This window comes from Petromyzon marinus, chromosome 41 (genome assembly GCF_048934315.1).
Source record: "Petromyzon marinus isolate PM22_M1 ecotype Great Lakes invasive population chromosome 41, UKy_Petmar_22M1.pri1.0, whole genome shotgun sequence".
Classification (NCBI taxonomy): domain Eukaryota; kingdom Metazoa; phylum Chordata; class Hyperoartia; order Petromyzontiformes; family Petromyzontidae; genus Petromyzon; species Petromyzon marinus.
The window spans coordinates 4094758-4111858 of NC_133707.1; the positions used below are offsets into that span (position 1 = coordinate 4094758).

Sequence of the window (17101 nt, forward strand, 5' to 3'; positions counted from 1 at the left end):
ACACACACAGCCATACTTACTAAGATTTATTCATCATGCAGTGGTTACAGTTATCTCCATTAACACGTGTTACAGGTTAGTATAAGAAAAGCACCTGCAGGGGATAGGATGGACGAGGTTATCGAGTGTAGGGCTATGAATGCAAGCACACCGCTAGTGTTACAGTGAGGTACTCCTCTACAGTGTTACATAACCACAGTGAGGTACGCCTCTATAGTGTTACATAACCACAGTGAGGCACACCTCTATAGTGTTACATAACCACAGTGAGGTACACCTCTATAGTGTTACATAACCACAGTGAGGGACACCTCTATAGTGTTACATAACCACAGTGAGGCACACCTCTATAGTGTTACATAACCACAGCGAGGGACACCTCTATAGTGTTACATAACCACAGTGAGGTACACCTCTATAGTGTTACATAACCACAGTGAGGTACACCTCTATAGTGTTACATAACCACAGTGAGGCACACCTCTATAGTGTTACATAACCACAATGAGGTACACCTCTATAGTGTTACATAACCACAGTGAGGTACACCTCTATAGTGTTACATAACCACAGTGAGGTACACCTCTATAGTGTTACATAACCAGAGTGGTACACCTCTATAGTGTTGAACAGAGTGGTACACCTCTACAGTGTTGAACATCCAGAGTGGTACACCTCTACAGTGTTGAACATCCAGAGTGGTACACCTCTACAGTGTTGAACAGAGGGGCACACCTCTACAGTGTTGAACAGAGTGGTACACATCTACAGTGTTGAACATCGAGAGTGGTACACCTCTACAGTGTTGAACAGAGTGGTACACCTCTACAGTGTTGAACAATCAGAGTGGTACACATCTATAGTGTTGCACTACCAGAGTGGTACACCTCATCAGTGGTGAACAGAGTGGTACACCTCATCAGTGGTGAACAGAGTGGTACACCTCTACAGTGTTGAACAATCAAGAGTGACACACCTCTATAGTGTTGAACAATCAGAGTGGTACACCTCATCAGTGGTGAACAGAGTGGTACACCTCTACAGTGTTGCACTACCAGAGTGGTACACCTCATCAGTGGTGAACAGAGTGGTACACCTCTACAGTGTTGCACTACCAGAGTGGTACACCTCTACAGTGTTGAACATCCAGAGTGGTACACCTCTACAGTGTTGAACAGAGTGGCACACCTCTACAGTGTTGAACAGAGTGGTACACATCTACAGTGTTGAACATCGAGAGTGGTACACCTCTACAGTGTTGAACAGAGTGGTACACCTCTACAGTGTTGCACTACCAGTGCGAGTGGTCTCCGTGGTAGGCCGGCCGGGTTCCCCGCGTGTCTCCATCGCAACACGGCGCCTCAAACCCCCCCCCATGCCCCCGGCGCGTTCGCTGTTTACGCGAGAGGCCCTCGGTCCGCGACCGACCGACCGATCTATCGATTGAATCGGGGAAGCCGTAGCACAACCGTGAGAGGGAGACAGCCTCCTCCCCCCCCTCCCCCTTTGCTTTCACGGCAGTTGAAAGAGAAAAGGCGGCGAGGCTCGCAGTGGCCCCAGGGGGTGCAGACCCGCGCGCCACATTCCCTGGTGTGGTTCCCCCCCCGCCGCTCTAACGTCAACCGCTATGTGTGTATAAAAAAACAAAACCTTAGAGCCGCCCTATCGTGTGGCCAACGGAGGCCGCGAGGAGTTAATTGGTTTTAAATCGTGGCGGTGGTGGCGAGGGGACCACGCGCTATAAGCCGGTGCGCAAACACGTGCCCCGACGTTGCCCCCCCGAAACGTTGGGGCACGTGGCTGGTCCCTTCGTTGAGCCAGCAGCGTTCCATGTTTACGGAGGGGGGTTGCTGGGACTGCGGTGACCTTGAAGGCAGGAAGGGGGGAGGCATCTTTAGGCGGAGCTGTGATCGTGTTCATATCATCACCGTCGTCACCACCGATGACATCAACGTCACCACCGTGATGCCATCGTCACCATCGGCCACCTTGAAATCAAGCAATGTCCTCGCCACCATGTTACTACCGTGAATGCATCCTCGTGATATACCAGCACCATTACCGGTCAGCGTAGCGGCGGCGTAACTATCGCCAACGCTGACAAGATCACCATAGAAATATCACCGTCGCCATCATCGCCGACGGCATCATCACAGGCACCATCATCGGCAACTTGACCAGCAACGTTCATTCATCACCACCCATTATTTCATCATCGTCGTCGTCATTCACCCCGACATGATCACCATCGCTACAAATTAATAATCGGCATCATTACAGAAACCTTGTAGCTGATGGGCTGTCATTGTGCATGACGAGGTGAAGGCATGTGGTGGGGTTGCTGCACGTGTTGTTGTTGTTGCGGGGCAGGGGGCGGAAGGGAGGGTGGAGGTGCTTAGAAGAGCAGAGCCTCGTCCACGTCGTCTGTAAAACAAAGAGATCATCAGCACCACGAGTAACATCACCATCATTAACATCACATCACTGACGATCATCAATATCACCACCATCGATGTCGTCATCTCCACCATGGTCCCATTGGGTCTCCCTGGTCCCCCCCCCCCCCCCGGGTCCCACCAAGTCCCCACTGGGGGCCCACGTACCGGGCAGGAGGCCGAAGCAGGCGCCCCACTCGGGCAGGGAGATGAGGCGGTCTCCGTCGGCGTCGCAACGCAGGAAGAAGCGCGTGGTGCAGTGCTCCATGGGCACCAGCGGGGCCCGCAGCGGGGACAGCTCCGAGTGGGACAGGTACCTGGAGCGCGCCCAGCACACCGGGTGAGTGGGACAGGTACTTACACAGGTACCTGGAGCGCGCCCAGCACACCGGGTGAGTGGGACAGGTACTTACACAGGTACCTGGAGCGTGCCCAGCACACCGGGTGAGTGGGACAGGTACTTACACAGGTACCTGGAGCGTGCCCAGCACACCGGGTGAGTAGGACAGGTACTTACACAGGTACCTAGAGGGTGCCCAGCACACCGGGTGAGTGGGACAGGGACTTACAGAGGTACCTGGAGCGTGCCCAGCACACCGGGTGAGTGGGACAGGTACTTACACAGGTACCTGGAGCATGCCCAGCACACCGGGTGAGTGGGACAGGTACTTACACAGGTACCTGGAGCGCGCCCAGCACACCGGGTGAGTGGGACAGGTACTTATACAGGTACCTGGAGCGCGCCCAGCACACCGGGTGAGTGGGACAGGTACTTACACAGGTACCTGGAGCGCGCCCAGCACACTGGGTGAGTGGGACAGGTACTTACACAGGTACCTGGAGCGCGCCCAGCACACTGGGTGAGTGGGACAGGTACTTACACAGGTACCTGGAGCGCGCCCAGCACACTGGGTGAGTGGAACAGGTACTTACACAGGTACCTGGAGCGTGCCCAGCACACCGGGTGAGTGGGACAGGTACTTACACAGGTACCTGGAGGGTGCCCAGCACACCGGGTGAGTGGGACAGGCACCTACAAGGCGTAGAGATGCTCATCGTGCAGGGTGCTGGTATCCTGTGGGGGGTACGTGTTGTATGCCCATGTGCTGGCACCATGTACGGACACTCCGCGGTGGTTGCTACGCGGCGGTTGCCACGCGGCGGTTGCTACGCGGCGGTTGCTAAGTGCCGGTGCCGCGCGCCGTCGTCTTGCCTGTCGGCCGGGCGTGAGTCGAGCTGGGCGAACTGCCAGTGCACCGGGTAGATGTACATGCGGTAGTTCTTGACGAAGTCACGTTGCAGCAGCTCGCGCGTGTGGTCACCCTGCCGCAGGCGCCGCTCGTCGCTCACGATCTTCCGCAACTGCGGAAGCCAAACGCCGCCCCCCCACGCCCCGCCCGACGTGGTTAGCGCAGCGAGCAATTCACACGTGTACGGGCAACACGGCAACCGGGCCAATCGGTCGTCAAGTAACAACGCCGTTGTTCAACGCGCCCCACGGCTTTCTGCTCCCTCTCGGACAGAGCGAGAGCCGGAGAGCGATCCAGAGGCGCGGGAAACCACGGACGAGCGGGGAAGACAGCTAGAACCGCCCCCCGTCCAACCAACAATTGCCCAAGCTCTGTGGTCCTACATCGAGATGTTCGGCCAACTCCGTTTTACGTACAAAGACAAAGATCCCCGGTATAGCCTGAACAGACTGCTGGGGCAAGTGCTGTTAAGTGAGCACCTATGAAGGGCGGCACGGCACACGAGGCAGTGGGGAGGCCAACACCACGCCCGGCCGCCTTTGTCTCCCCAGGGGTGATGGTAACACACCACACCAGGTAGTCATTTTAGGCTGAGGCGACCTAGGGGGAGGCCCATGACCGATTCATATAATCGTCACTGGTGTTGGTGGCCGTGAGCAAGAATCGAACTCGGGTTGCCGGGTTCGGAGCGTAGCGTGCTCACCGCTACGCTACCGCTCTTTGTTTTTTATTTTTCGTACACACACACACACACGTATACTGTACTTGCACAACAACCCACGTCGCTGTGTTTGATGATGCGGGCATAGCCCGCGGCAGTTATCGTGGTGCGGGGCGATGTTGCCAAATGTTTTTTATTTTATTTTACCCAGTCCAGTAATCCGCGGTGTAATTTGGCAAATTCGGACCGTGGCGCCGGCACACGACGGCCGAACATTCTTGTTCAGGTGACTTCATGGCAGGGGGGTGGGGGGCGGTGGGACTATCCTATATCGTTCACCGTGAAACGTACGGGCACATGGTATTTTCACGGTTGACAGCGCACCGGCAGTATTAACCGGGACGGGCTGTGCGACTCGAAGCACGGACGTCGAACCCAACCCGCGAGAGCGCCACCGCTCAGCCGGGTGACCGCCCAGCCAGCCTGTGAGTCGGTCTGCCAGTCAGTCAGACTCCCCGACGCTTAACGAGTCAGACAGGCAGTCGGTCAGTCAGTCAGCCAATGAGCCCCGGCCCTGTCTCCGTACACGAGGTTTGTCACAAGCGCCCATAAACACAATCATACCGCCCCTTGCCCACCCCACTCACCCCGTACCCTCCGTATAACGCCCCACCCCCTCGTACCCCCTCGTTCTACCCGTGCTTCCACAGCACCCCCCCCCTTGTACCCCCCCATATACCCCCCTACTTACCGCTCTTGCCCCCCACCCCCCACCCCCGTGTCTCCTGTACCCCCCTGCCCCCCTTGCACCCCCCCCCCGTGCCGTGCCTTGCGCCTCTGCTTGTCGGTGAGCAGCTCTCCGCGCTCCTCATCCCTCTCGTACATCTGCACGACGACGTTCTTGAGCCAGTCGCGCATCCGCAGGGGAAACTCGGTCAGCTCCACGTCCAGGCACGGCGTGATCTCTGTGCCCCGGGTGGGGGGAGGTGGGGGGTGGGGGGACGTGGGGGGAGGTGGGGTAGGGAGGGCAGTGACATCAGAGCAGCATCACAGAGAGCACGACGGAGGACGTCACCGGACGTCACTGGAGACACCCGTTTGACGCACGCGCCATCACACCGCGCGCCGCGCTACAAACCCGGTGACCCGAGTTCGATTCCTGCTCACAGCCAACACCGGTGACGATTATCTGAATCGGTCCTGGGCCCCCACTAGGTCGACTCGGCCTCAAGTGAGTATCTGATGCGGTGTGCAAACACCGCCACTCGGGAGACAACGGCGGCCGGGCGTGATGCTGGCCACCCGCCCTCTCGTGTGCCGTGCCGGCCTTCATAGGTGCTGCTCACGCTAACCGCACTTGCCCCAACAGCCTGTTGAGGCTATGCGGGGGATCTTTGTCTTTGCATACCCTTGCAGGGCCCGATGTAGTCGAGGTGCAGGTGCCGCCCCTTCTTGGTGCCATCGAGGGCGCAGCGGTGGGCATCCAGATGGCAGCGCGACGGATATGTGTGGTTGTCCGTGCCACACAGCTGCACCACCACCATCAACACCATCATCGTCATTAACCATCAACGGCATCATCATTGCATCTCCGATTTGCACGTTTGGCCATGTACATTGCAGAAAGTTCAACATACATACCTATCATCGACACCACCACTATCATCATCATCGTCATGAATATCACCAACAATACCACCATCATCACCATCATTGAGCATGTGTGCCTATCCGTGCTGCAGAACTGCACGACCACAATCAACATCAACAACATTATCATCAGCATCATTAAGTGGATGTGGTTATAAGTGCCGTACAGCTGCACCACAATCTAGACGACCATAGACATCAATAAGAACAGCACCACCCCTATCATCACCACCATCAACAACATCCGCACTGACCTGGATCATTCCAGGATAAATCTTTTTGCAGATGACACGATACTGATTACTGCTGACCTCTCTCCGGATGACGTGATTGCTAAGCTACAGGGTGATTTCAACAAACTACAACATCAGCTAGTTGCTCTTAAACTAGTTCTGAATACCTCCAAAACCAAGGTGCTATGCTTCTCACCAGGACTAAAGCAGGAAGTTATTTTTCCCCAATTTCATTCCTTAAATAATTATCAAATAGAGCAAGTCAAGATCTATACGTATCTTGGGGTCATCCTGGATTCAAAACTGAATTTTGAAGATCACATTGATTATATTGGTAAAAAGACAAAAATATAAATTGGTTTTCTGTATCGACATAAGCACTGCTTCCCCCCAATGTTCCGTTTGGAATTGATAAAAGCTACCATACTGCCTCTACTTGACTACTGTGACATCGTGTATAAATCAGCCCCAAGTACTGTACTGAAGAAGCTTGATTCCATCTATCACTCGGCCTTAAGATTTACATTGAACTGCCCATATAGGACTCACCACTGTGATCTCTACATTGGGTCAAACTTAACATCTCTTAATGTTCGACGGCTTGTACACCAGATCTTATTTATTCACGATGTACTTACGAAAAGATCCGCAGACTACCTGCTGGATCTCCTCTCTGTTTCGAAGAACAAATTTGACCTCAGGCCTTCGCTCATTTAACAGCTTCACATTCCCTATTGCCGTACAAAAACTGGAGGAAGGGCCTTTGCTATTGATGCCCCCAGGGTCTGGAATGCTATTGCCAATAAACTGCAACTTGAATCGCTACCAATGAGATCTTCTCTCAAAACTGCTCTAGAGGAGTTGTACACCCCTAGCTGCCACTGCTATTCATTGGCGTAAAATAAAATGTTTCGCTCCGGATGACGCTGCAAAGTATTATCTGTATTTTGATTTAGCGTGCTGATCTTAAAGGTGCGTTGAAAAATTTGATACTCCGACTGATGCTTCTGTTGTTGTGGAGTAACTCATGCAGCCAGCTATGGCTCTAGGATTTGGTGTTACATGTTATTTATGTAGTTTTTTGTAAAAATTCGGTCACAGTCCCTATGATCACTGTTACATTGCAATTATGGCTTTATTTTTTGGTGATTTCGAAAAGTTTTTTGGTTTGGACATGTTTGTTTTGTTGTAGTACGGAGTTAGACTGACGTCCTTAATCTAAGTTTTCTTGTGGTTGTTGTTGTTTGACTTGCATACCACTGGGATTTTTTGCACACAGCGTTGGTGTACAGTGCTTTTTTCAGGAATATTTTGATGTTTTTTTCATGGAGTTTCTGTTTGCACAGTCGCACTTTAAGATGTTTTTCTTGTTTGTGTTTTTATTTTTTTGTTTGTTGTGGTTGCACCCGATTCAAGAGCCGAATGGCTCACAGGACTATACCAAAATAACAAACTGAAAGTGAATCAACAATAGCACCGCTACCATCACCACCTATCGACATCAACAGCACGATGTTGCTGCCGATGGTGGTACGGTTGTTGTTGTTAGTTTCATAAAAAAAGGCCTTTCACCAGCATGGAGCTGAGCTCTTGTGAACAGGCGATGATGGTGGACGTCATAAGCCAGCGAAACCTCGGATAGACAATCGTCAACATTTTGTTCGCTTCTCAACACCCCTCCTCCTCCCCCCTTGCTCCCCCTTCCCCCCATCCCCATCCTTCTCTGGTATGGCAGAGAAATCAAATCACTTGGCGTGTGAGCACACTGACGTAGCAACTTGATTTGGTTGGCTCTGTCGCTGGGTGGTGGAGGGGAACTGCTAAACGTTTTACATGATACCTACGACACGATTTAACCCAACAGAAACTAATTGCGGATAATTGTTATTGTTGGCTGCGATGACGATGTTGATGTTGCCGTTAATGTTGACAATGTTGACGACGATGATGACGATGGTGGCGTTGACGATGAAGGCATCACCCACCATGGTGTCAACACTGCTGCTTGACTCGCAGGTGTCGGCGCTCTGGCAGATGCAGACAGGACGCGACTCCACGTCCACCTCGCACACACGGCCCGGCTTGCAGGCGAACCCCAGGCACGGGTCTATACCGAGACACGGAGACGTGGGATCACGGGGTCATTGAGACACAGGGACACGGGGTCATGGGGACGTGGAGACACGGGGTGACGGGGACACGGGATCACGGGGTCAATGAGATGCGGGGTTATGGGGTCATTGAGAAACGGGGTCATTGAGACACGGGGGCATGGGGACATGGGGACATTGAGACACGGGGATACGGTGATGCGGAGACACGGGGTCACAGGTAATTGAGACACATGGACATGGGGTCATTGAGACACGGGGACATGGAGTCACGGGGTCATTGAGATATGGGGTCACGGGGACATTGAGACATGGGGTCACGGGAACATTGAGGTATGGAGACACAAAGACACCGAGACAATGAGACACCACGGGAACGCAGGGTCATGGGGACATTAAGACATGGAGATGTGCAGTCACGGGGACACGGGGACATTCAGAAACGGGGACATGCCAGCCGGCCCGACTTACAATTGAACCCCAGGCAAGGGTCTACACAGAGACAAGGGGTTATGGGGACATGGGGACATTGAGACACGGAGACGAGGATAACGTGAGGAGGTTGATGCATATACACATGGGATCACAGATACATGGGAACATGGAGACACAGGGATGCGGAGACAAAGGGACAGGGAGACAAGAGCACGTGAGGACGTGAGGACTTACTGATGAGGGGGGTCTCTTCCTCCTCCTCTTCCGACTCCTGTTGGAAGAGAAGGACACGCGTTAGACACGACTAGAGCAGGAGTGAGGCCTGTGTGAGTCTCCATTACGCTAGAGCAGGCATGAGGCCTGTGTCATGCTCTGATACTCTAGAGCAGGAGTGAGGCCTGTGTGAGTCTCCATTACGCTAGAGCAGGAGTGAGTCCTGTGTGAGGGTCCTTGACTTAAGCAGGAGTGAGGCCTGTGTGAGAATCCGTTACTCTAGAGCAGGAGTGAGGCGTGTGTGAATTCAGTTCATACCTCAATCACCACCTCCTCCTCTACCACTGGAGTTTCCTCCACCACCACCGCGTCCTACGGGCACAGAGATACACTCTTCATGTGTAGCCCTAACCAGAACCCATAACCCTCATTCTAACCCATAACCTAAACCCTAAACCAAATCCAGAGCCTAACCTAAACCCTAACCATAACCTTAACCCAAACCAAATCCTAACGCTTAACCTAAACCCTATGTGTTGACTCTAGCACTAACCCATAACCCCAACTTAACCTTAATTCTAACCCCTTACCCGTAACCCCTTAACCTAACTATAACTTTAACGCATCCTTAAATGGAGCCCATAAGCCTCACCCTAACTGAGAGGTTGGCAACCAAATTTCGTAAAAGTTAAATAGGCCTAGTGCCGAAATGTACTGTGGTGAATACGAAACGGAGGTCCATAATCGATAACGTCACGAAGCAGTCCTTAAAGAGCTGCAGGTTGCTGACCCCTGCCCATGGTAAACTGGACTCCCATGGTAAACTGGACCTCCATTGTAAATTGGGACTCCCATGGTAAACTGTACTTCCATTGTAAACTGGACCTCCATTGTAAATTGGGACTCCCATGGTAAACTGTACTTCCATTGTAAACTGGACTTCCATTGTAAACTGGACTTATATGGTAAACTGGACTCCCATGGTAAACTGGACTTCCATTGTAAGCTGGACTTCAATGGTAAACTGGACTCCCATTGTAAACTGGACTTTCATTGCAAGCTGGACTTTCATTGTAAGCTGGACTTATATGGTAAATTGGACTCCATTGTAAACTGCACTTCTATGGTAAACTGGACTTCCATTGTAAGCTGGACTTCAATGGTAAATTGCACTTCTATGGTAAACTGGACTTCCATTGTAATATGGACTCCCATGGTAAACTGCACTTCTATGGTAAACTGGACTCTCATTGTAAGCTGGACTTCTATGGTAAACTGGACTTCCATTGTAAGCTGCACTCCCATGGTAAACTGCACTTCTATGGTAAACTGGACTCCCATGGTAAACTGCACTTCTATGGTAAACTGGACTCTCATTGTAAGCTGGACTTCTATGGTAAACTTGACTTCCATTGTAAACTTGACTCCCATGGTCAGGGGTCGTCAACCAAAAATAACAAAAGCTGATTTTTTTTTTAGAATTCGGAGAAACCCCCCCCCCCCCTCAATATTTAAAGAGCCGCGTTCGGCTCCGGAGCCACAGGTTTACCGAGCCCTGCCCTAACCCACATTTCATGACCCCCACAGAGTTACTCACACCCTGAGTCTCTTCCTGCATCTCTTCCTCTCCGGTCTCATCCTGGACCTCTTCCTGCGCCTCCTCCTCCCCCCCAGTCTCCTCTCCCGCGGTCTCCTCCTGGATCTCCACGTCTCCGTCGTACTCCTGCACCTGATGGGAGAGCACGTGGGGACCCCCACTGTCGACTCCTGTTCTAACCCCCCGCAACAGCCCCCCTCTCTCCCTCCCCCCCCCCACAAAATTCCAGCCCCCGATTGGCGAGCGCCTATTAAGGCCGGCGCGTGTCCAGCGTTGGACGACTGTTGTGCAGGAGTCTCCGCGGTGATCAAAGTGTTCGTCCTGGTTCCTCGTGGTCGTGCTGCGTGCGTGTGTCCGTTTGTAGTACGTGTCGAGTGGGGAGTGGTGGCGCAGTCGCTAGCGCACTGCGCTACGAGCCTGGCGACCCGAGTTCGATTCTCGCCAACGGCGACAAACACCCGTGACGATTATCTAAACCGTTCCTGGGCCTCACCTAGGTCGACTCGCCACTTGGGGAGACAAAGGTGGCCAGGCGTGGCGATGGCCGCCCGGCCCCTCATAGGTGCTCGCTAACAGCACTTGCCCCAACAGTCTGTTAAAGGCTTTACAGGGGATGTTTGTGTGCACACATGCGCCTAGCCTGGCACCAGCGTAGTGGTGACTTCAGGGCTCTTTAGCGGTGAAGGACAGTGGTTGCACGTGTCTTTTGGTTTGCGCCCTAGCAGTCTGTCGAGGATAGCCAGGGGATCTTTGTCTGCGTGTGTGATGGGGAATTTACTCCGGGCGGGTTCCAGGCGTCGTCATCGCCGGTCCGGACATCTGCTTCGTACTCATCCATCGCCTGCAAATGCCAAGACAGCAGCCCAGGTGAGACCACAGTGACCCAGCTGAGACCACAGTGACCCAGGTGAGACCACAGTGACCCAGGTGAGATGACAGCAGCCCAGGTGAGACCACAGCGGCCCAGGTGAGACCACAGTGGCCCAGGTGAGACCACAGTGGCCCAGGTGAGACCACAGTGGCCCAGGTGAGACAACAGTGGCCCAGGTGAGACAACAGTGGCCCAGGTGAGACCACAGTGGCCCAGGTGAGACCACAGTGGCCCAGGTGAGACGATAGTGGCCCAGGTGAGACCACAGTGGCCCAGGTGAGACCACAGTGGCCCAGGTGAGACCACAGTGGCCCAGGTGAGACCACAGTGGCCCAGGTGAGACGATAGTGGCCCAGGTGAGACCACAGTGGTCCAGGTGAGACCACAGTGGTCCAGGTGAGACCACAGTGGTACAGGTGAGACGACAGTGGCCCAGGTGAGACCACAGTGGTCCAGTTGAGACCACAGTGGCCCAGGTGAGACCACAGTGGCCCAGGTGAGATGACAACGGCCCAGGTGAGACGACAGTGGCCCAGGTGAGCCTGGGTGTGCACTAACAGCGAGCAGGTTTGTACTGTGATTTCCCAGATGTGTGAAAGGAGTGCCCATGTGTGCAGGGACTCACGGGGACGGCCAGGGCTGACCCTGCCAGACCAAGCAGCAGCAGCAGTGCCCACAGCTTCATGGTGACAGCTCTGATGGGAGACACACTGATACACAAAAACAAGACAAAGATCCCCAATATAGCCTTAACAGACTGTGGGGCAAGTACTATTAGCGAGCACCTATGAAGGCCGGTACGGTACACGAGGGGGTGGGTGGCCAGCACCACGCCCGGCCGCCTTTGTCTCCCCAGTGGCGATGTTTACACACCGCACCAGGTACTCATTTGAGGCTGAGTAGACCCAAGGGAGGCCCATGACCAGTTCAGATAATCGCAAACGGTATTGGCCGTGAGTGGGAATCGAACTCGGGTCACCGGGTTAGTAGCACTAGCCACTACACTACCGCTCCCCGCACACATAGATACAAAGACAAAGATCCCCCATATAGGCCTTAACATACTTTTGGGGCAAGTGCTTTTTGTGTGAGCACACACGGATAAGTTCGTGCACAAATGCGTTGGCTTTGTTTACCACTCATTTTCCACACCTCACCCACCTTCACCAGCCCCACCCTCACTCACCCACCCTCACCTGGACCGCCCTCACCCTGCCTCACCAGCCCTCACCCACCCATCCTTAACCAACCTCACCAGGGCTACCTTCACACGAACCTCGTCAGGGCCGTCCATAAATGACGTGACGCGATTTTTGACCCCCCCCCTCGTCACACATCGTCACAAATGTCTGACCCCCCCCTCCTCCCTAGTTGCGTGACGTCATTTATGGACGGCCCCACACCAACCTCACCAACCTCGCGCAGCTTCACTCGTCCGTGATCGCAAGCGGTCATTTGATGGAGCTCTGGGCTCAGACCCAGTTCCCTCGGAGTCCCCGAACACCACATCCCAGAAGTTATTCCCAGGACCCCACGACAGGATGTCCTGGGAACCCGCTTCCCAGGCCCCCTGTACACAGCTCTCTCCTGGGACCTGACTCCTCTTTAGGGACCCCGTCTTCCCCCACGGCCCCGACTCCCAGGACCCCTCTCTAACGCCCCTCTACAAAACTCTCTTCCCTCTGGAACCCCATTCCCCGGGACCCCTCGTCCCAGAATCCCTGTACAAGACCCCCCCACCACCACCAGACCCCCCCCCACCACCAGACCCCGCCCCACCAGACCCCCCCACCAGATCCCCCCCAAAAGACCCCCCCCTCCACCAGACCCCCCCCCTCCACCAGACCCCCCCCTCCACCAGACCCCCCCCCACCACCAGACCCCGCCCCACCAGACCCCCCCACCACCAGACCCCCCCACCAGACCCCCCCCATCAGACCCCCCCCCACCCGACCCCCCCCCATCAGACCCCCCCCACCCGACCCCCCCACCGACCAGACCCCCCCACCCACCAGACCCCCCCCCCACCAGACCCCCCCCCCACCACCAGACCCCTCTCCCCCCCGGCCAGAACTCCGCCTCTCCGCCGCCCCCACCGAGACCGCGGTGGGACCCGGCTCGGCGGCCGCGTGACCTGGGCCAGAACAGAACCACAGAGAACCACGGAGAACCACGGAGAACCACAGAGAACCACAGAGCCACAGAGAACCACACAGAACCACAGAACCACAGAGAACCACAGAGCCACACAGAACCACACAGAACCACACAGAACCACAGAGAACTACACAGAACCACAGAACCACAGAGAACCACAGAACCACACAGAACCACAGAGCCACACAGAACCACAGAGAACCACAGAACCACAGAGAACCACACAGAACCACACAGAACCACAGAGCCACACAGAACCACAGAGAACCACAGAACCACAGAGAACCACACAGAACCACAGAGCCACACAGAACCACAGAGAACCACACAGAACCACAGAGAACCACACAGAACCACGGAGAACCACAGAACCACACAGAACCACACAGAGAACCACATTGAGAACCACAGAACCACAGACGACCACAGAACCACAGAGAACCACACAGAACCACAGAGAGAACCACAGAACCACAGAGCCACAGACGACCACAGAACCACAGAACCACATTGAGAACCACAGAACCACAGACGACCACAGAGAGAACCACAGAACCACATTGAGAACCACATTGAGAACCACAGAACCACATTCAGAACCACAGACGACCACAGAACCACAGACGACCACAGGACGTGCCCGCCGCGCCTGGCTCGGTGTGCCCGCACGAGCAGACGGGACAATGCCGCACGCTGTTGCTGGGTGAAATGTCCTGGGACCCCTCCCACGCTCTGCGGCGCTCACAAAAGCCTCTTTATTTGGGTTCGGGTTTCCAGGGCGCGCGGGGTCTCTGGTGGAGACCGTACAGTGCGAGTGGGGAAGGGCAGCTTCGTGGATTCCATTCTGACTGACATCACCAGCGGCAGCAGTGAGCGGCTGCGTTGGCGTTCGCAACGCAGCCGCTAACGCAGCAGCAGCAGCAGTAGTTCTGATCGGCAGTTGTGATCAGCTATCACAATCGGCAGCAGATATGTCATCATCGGTAGCAGACGGAGTTGCCGCCTGTCCTGGTTTTCCCGGGACGTTCTCTTGTTAGCAGTTGCATAGCAGCAGAAGCATTACACGATGTAGCACCATATTTGTTCCTGGGTGCTGATTGTTATGTTTTAATTGCTTATGCTTTTCAGACCAGGACTTCATGTGAACAGAAGGCACACATGCACACGTTTTCTCACTGAAAATAAAAAAATATATATCACTGACCTGCTCACAAAAGCAAAGTTTGTGGGGAATAATATCCATTTTCTGTACTTTTGAGGCGTAAGCAATTAGGAAATAACACTACCCAGGAACACGTTTTTTTTGTTACACAGCGAATTATCAGGAGTGTGCGTCAGCTTCGCCATCAGCAGCAGAGTTACGTCAGGATCATCATCAGCAGCGAGAAGTTGCCACTTGTCCTGAGTGAGGCAGCAGCTGTCCTTGGGGAGTGTTGCTTAATATCGAGTTCTGGTTCTTGCCACTAACGTAGCGATGACAAACAACAGTGATCCACTACTCGAGACGACGCATCCACCCGGCTCTCTCCTCTCTTCCGCTAGCGTGAGAAGTTTCCCTCCCCGTTCCCCACGATAACCTGCCGGTTTTTTTTGTGTAACTCGGAGGTGGCAACCTGATCCCTCAGCAACAGCTGTAATAATAACATCAACATAGTCAACGCCATTATCATTATCCGAGCTCTGGTTGGCTAAACCTAAATTCTGAAACCCGATCCTCAACATCCACCTGCAATTGAATCCACCTATTTCTAACCCTACCTTTTGTACAGTCAGGCTGTCCTTGAATCCACCCATCTGAGTCTACGCGATCTACAATCCTGATCAACAATCCGCCGAACTGATTTACAAACCACCTGATTTATAATCCACCTGATTTACAAACCACCTGATTTACAAACCACCTGATTTATAATCCACCTGATTAATAATCCACCTGATTTCTAATCCACCTGTCCAAGATATGTCAGCCCAGCCTTGACACCAATTCCCCTGATTAAGAATCCACATAATTCACAATCCAGGTGGATTTTAAATCAGGTTAGTTCTAATCTTAGGTGGATTCTAAATGAGGTGGATTATAATCCAATAAATTAAGTTGATATAGAATGCAATGGATTTATCTTCCACCAGGTGTACAGTCCACCGATTTACACTCCACCTGGACTAGAATCCACCATTATTTACAATCCACCTAGACTGGAATCTACCTTTATTTACAATCCACCTGGACTAGAATCCAACTTTATTTACAATCCACCCGGGCTAGAATACACCTTTATTTACAATCCACCTGGACTAGAATCCACCTTTATTTACAATCCACCTGGACTAGAATCCACCTTTATTTACAATCCACCTGGACTAGAATCCACCTTTATTTACAATCCACCTGGACTGGAATCTACCTTTATTTGCAATCCACCTGGACTAGAATCCACCTTTATGTACAATCCACCTGGCCTAGAATCCACCTTTATGTACAATCCACCTGGACTAGAATCCATCTTTACTTACAATCCACCTGTGCCAGGTGTTATCAGCCCAGGTATTTGGCACAAACACGAAACCAGGCGCCGCGTTCGAATTGTTTTGCCCAATCGGCCCAAAACGGATCGCACTGCACGGGGAGCTGTCCCCATTGTAAGCGACGGAGATAAGGGTTTCGTTTCGTCAAAACATCTCTCCAGACGAGGGGACATTCTGCCAACAATGCGCCGAGCTGAACCTTTGACGTTTGGAACGCCACCACAAGCAGTTGAAAGTAAAAATAACATTTGTATTTGACCAGGTGAAGCCCGCTGAGCGATGTGGTTCTTTTTCAGAAGCGGCCTGGCTATCGCAAATGATAGTCGGACAAAGTGTGGCTTATCGTGTGAACATTTAAAGCAGCCAAATACTGTAAACGCATGTTTTTAAATGTGGAGGGGGGAAACCGGAGGACCCGGAGAAAAATCCACGTGACCACGGGCAGAGAGACCACGCAAACTCCAAATATACGGCAGCAGCAGGCGTCAAGGTCGGGATCGAACCCACAACCTCCTGTATACCAGGCGAGGTAGTTAACGTCTCACTGCCGTTTCACCAAGAGTAAGCTGGCCCACCTCGCGATGGGTTGTAGCCGGGCTGGCCTAGAACCCCCTCCTAATGGTCTTAAGAAGGAGCCTCAAAGAGTCCATGCCGTCAAGGGGAACTCGAGAGACAAGAAGAGTGTGATGGCGGTGCTGATCGTGGTGGTGATTAAGGTTATTGGGGTGATGTGGTGGCGTTGATAGTGTTTGCGATGGTGGGGGGGGGGGCTAAGAAGGCTTTGTTCATGGTTGGTAGTGAAAAGTGGTCGGTGTGGTTGTGTTAGTTATGTTGGAGATGGTGTTAGTGTTGGTGATAGTGATGGTGCTAATGGTATTCACGGTAGTGGCGATGGTGAAAGTTAAGGTGGTGATGGTGACTGCTGAATATGAGAGGATTGCGTGAGCACCCTAGATATCCTC

The 17101-nt window shown here is 53.3% G+C and overlaps 1 protein-coding gene across 2 annotated transcripts; it reads right to left on the minus strand.

The window, feature by feature from the left end:
- Positions 1-13: 13 nt before the first annotated feature.
- On the minus strand, positions 14-14278 carry LOC116951084 (SPARC). Of its 2 annotated transcripts, XM_076073249.1 has the most exons (12): positions 14254-14278; positions 12082-12166; positions 11364-11426; positions 10586-10717; positions 9307-9360; positions 9010-9046; positions 8215-8336; positions 5755-5875; positions 5175-5311; positions 3649-3797; positions 2604-2752; positions 14-2424 (listed from the first exon to the last, which is right to left on the minus strand). In XM_076073249.1, exons 2-12 carry the CDS (start codon positions 12139-12141, stop codon positions 2396-2398), a joined length of 1053 nt encoding a protein of 350 aa, XP_075929364.1. In that variant the 5' UTR covers positions 12142-12166; positions 14254-14278; the 3' UTR covers positions 14-2395. The 2 variants fall into 2 exon arrangements, with proteins under 2 accessions (XP_075929364.1, XP_075929365.1); XM_076073250.1 differs by lacking the exon at positions 14254-14278.
- Positions 14279-17101: the final 2823 nt, after the last annotated feature.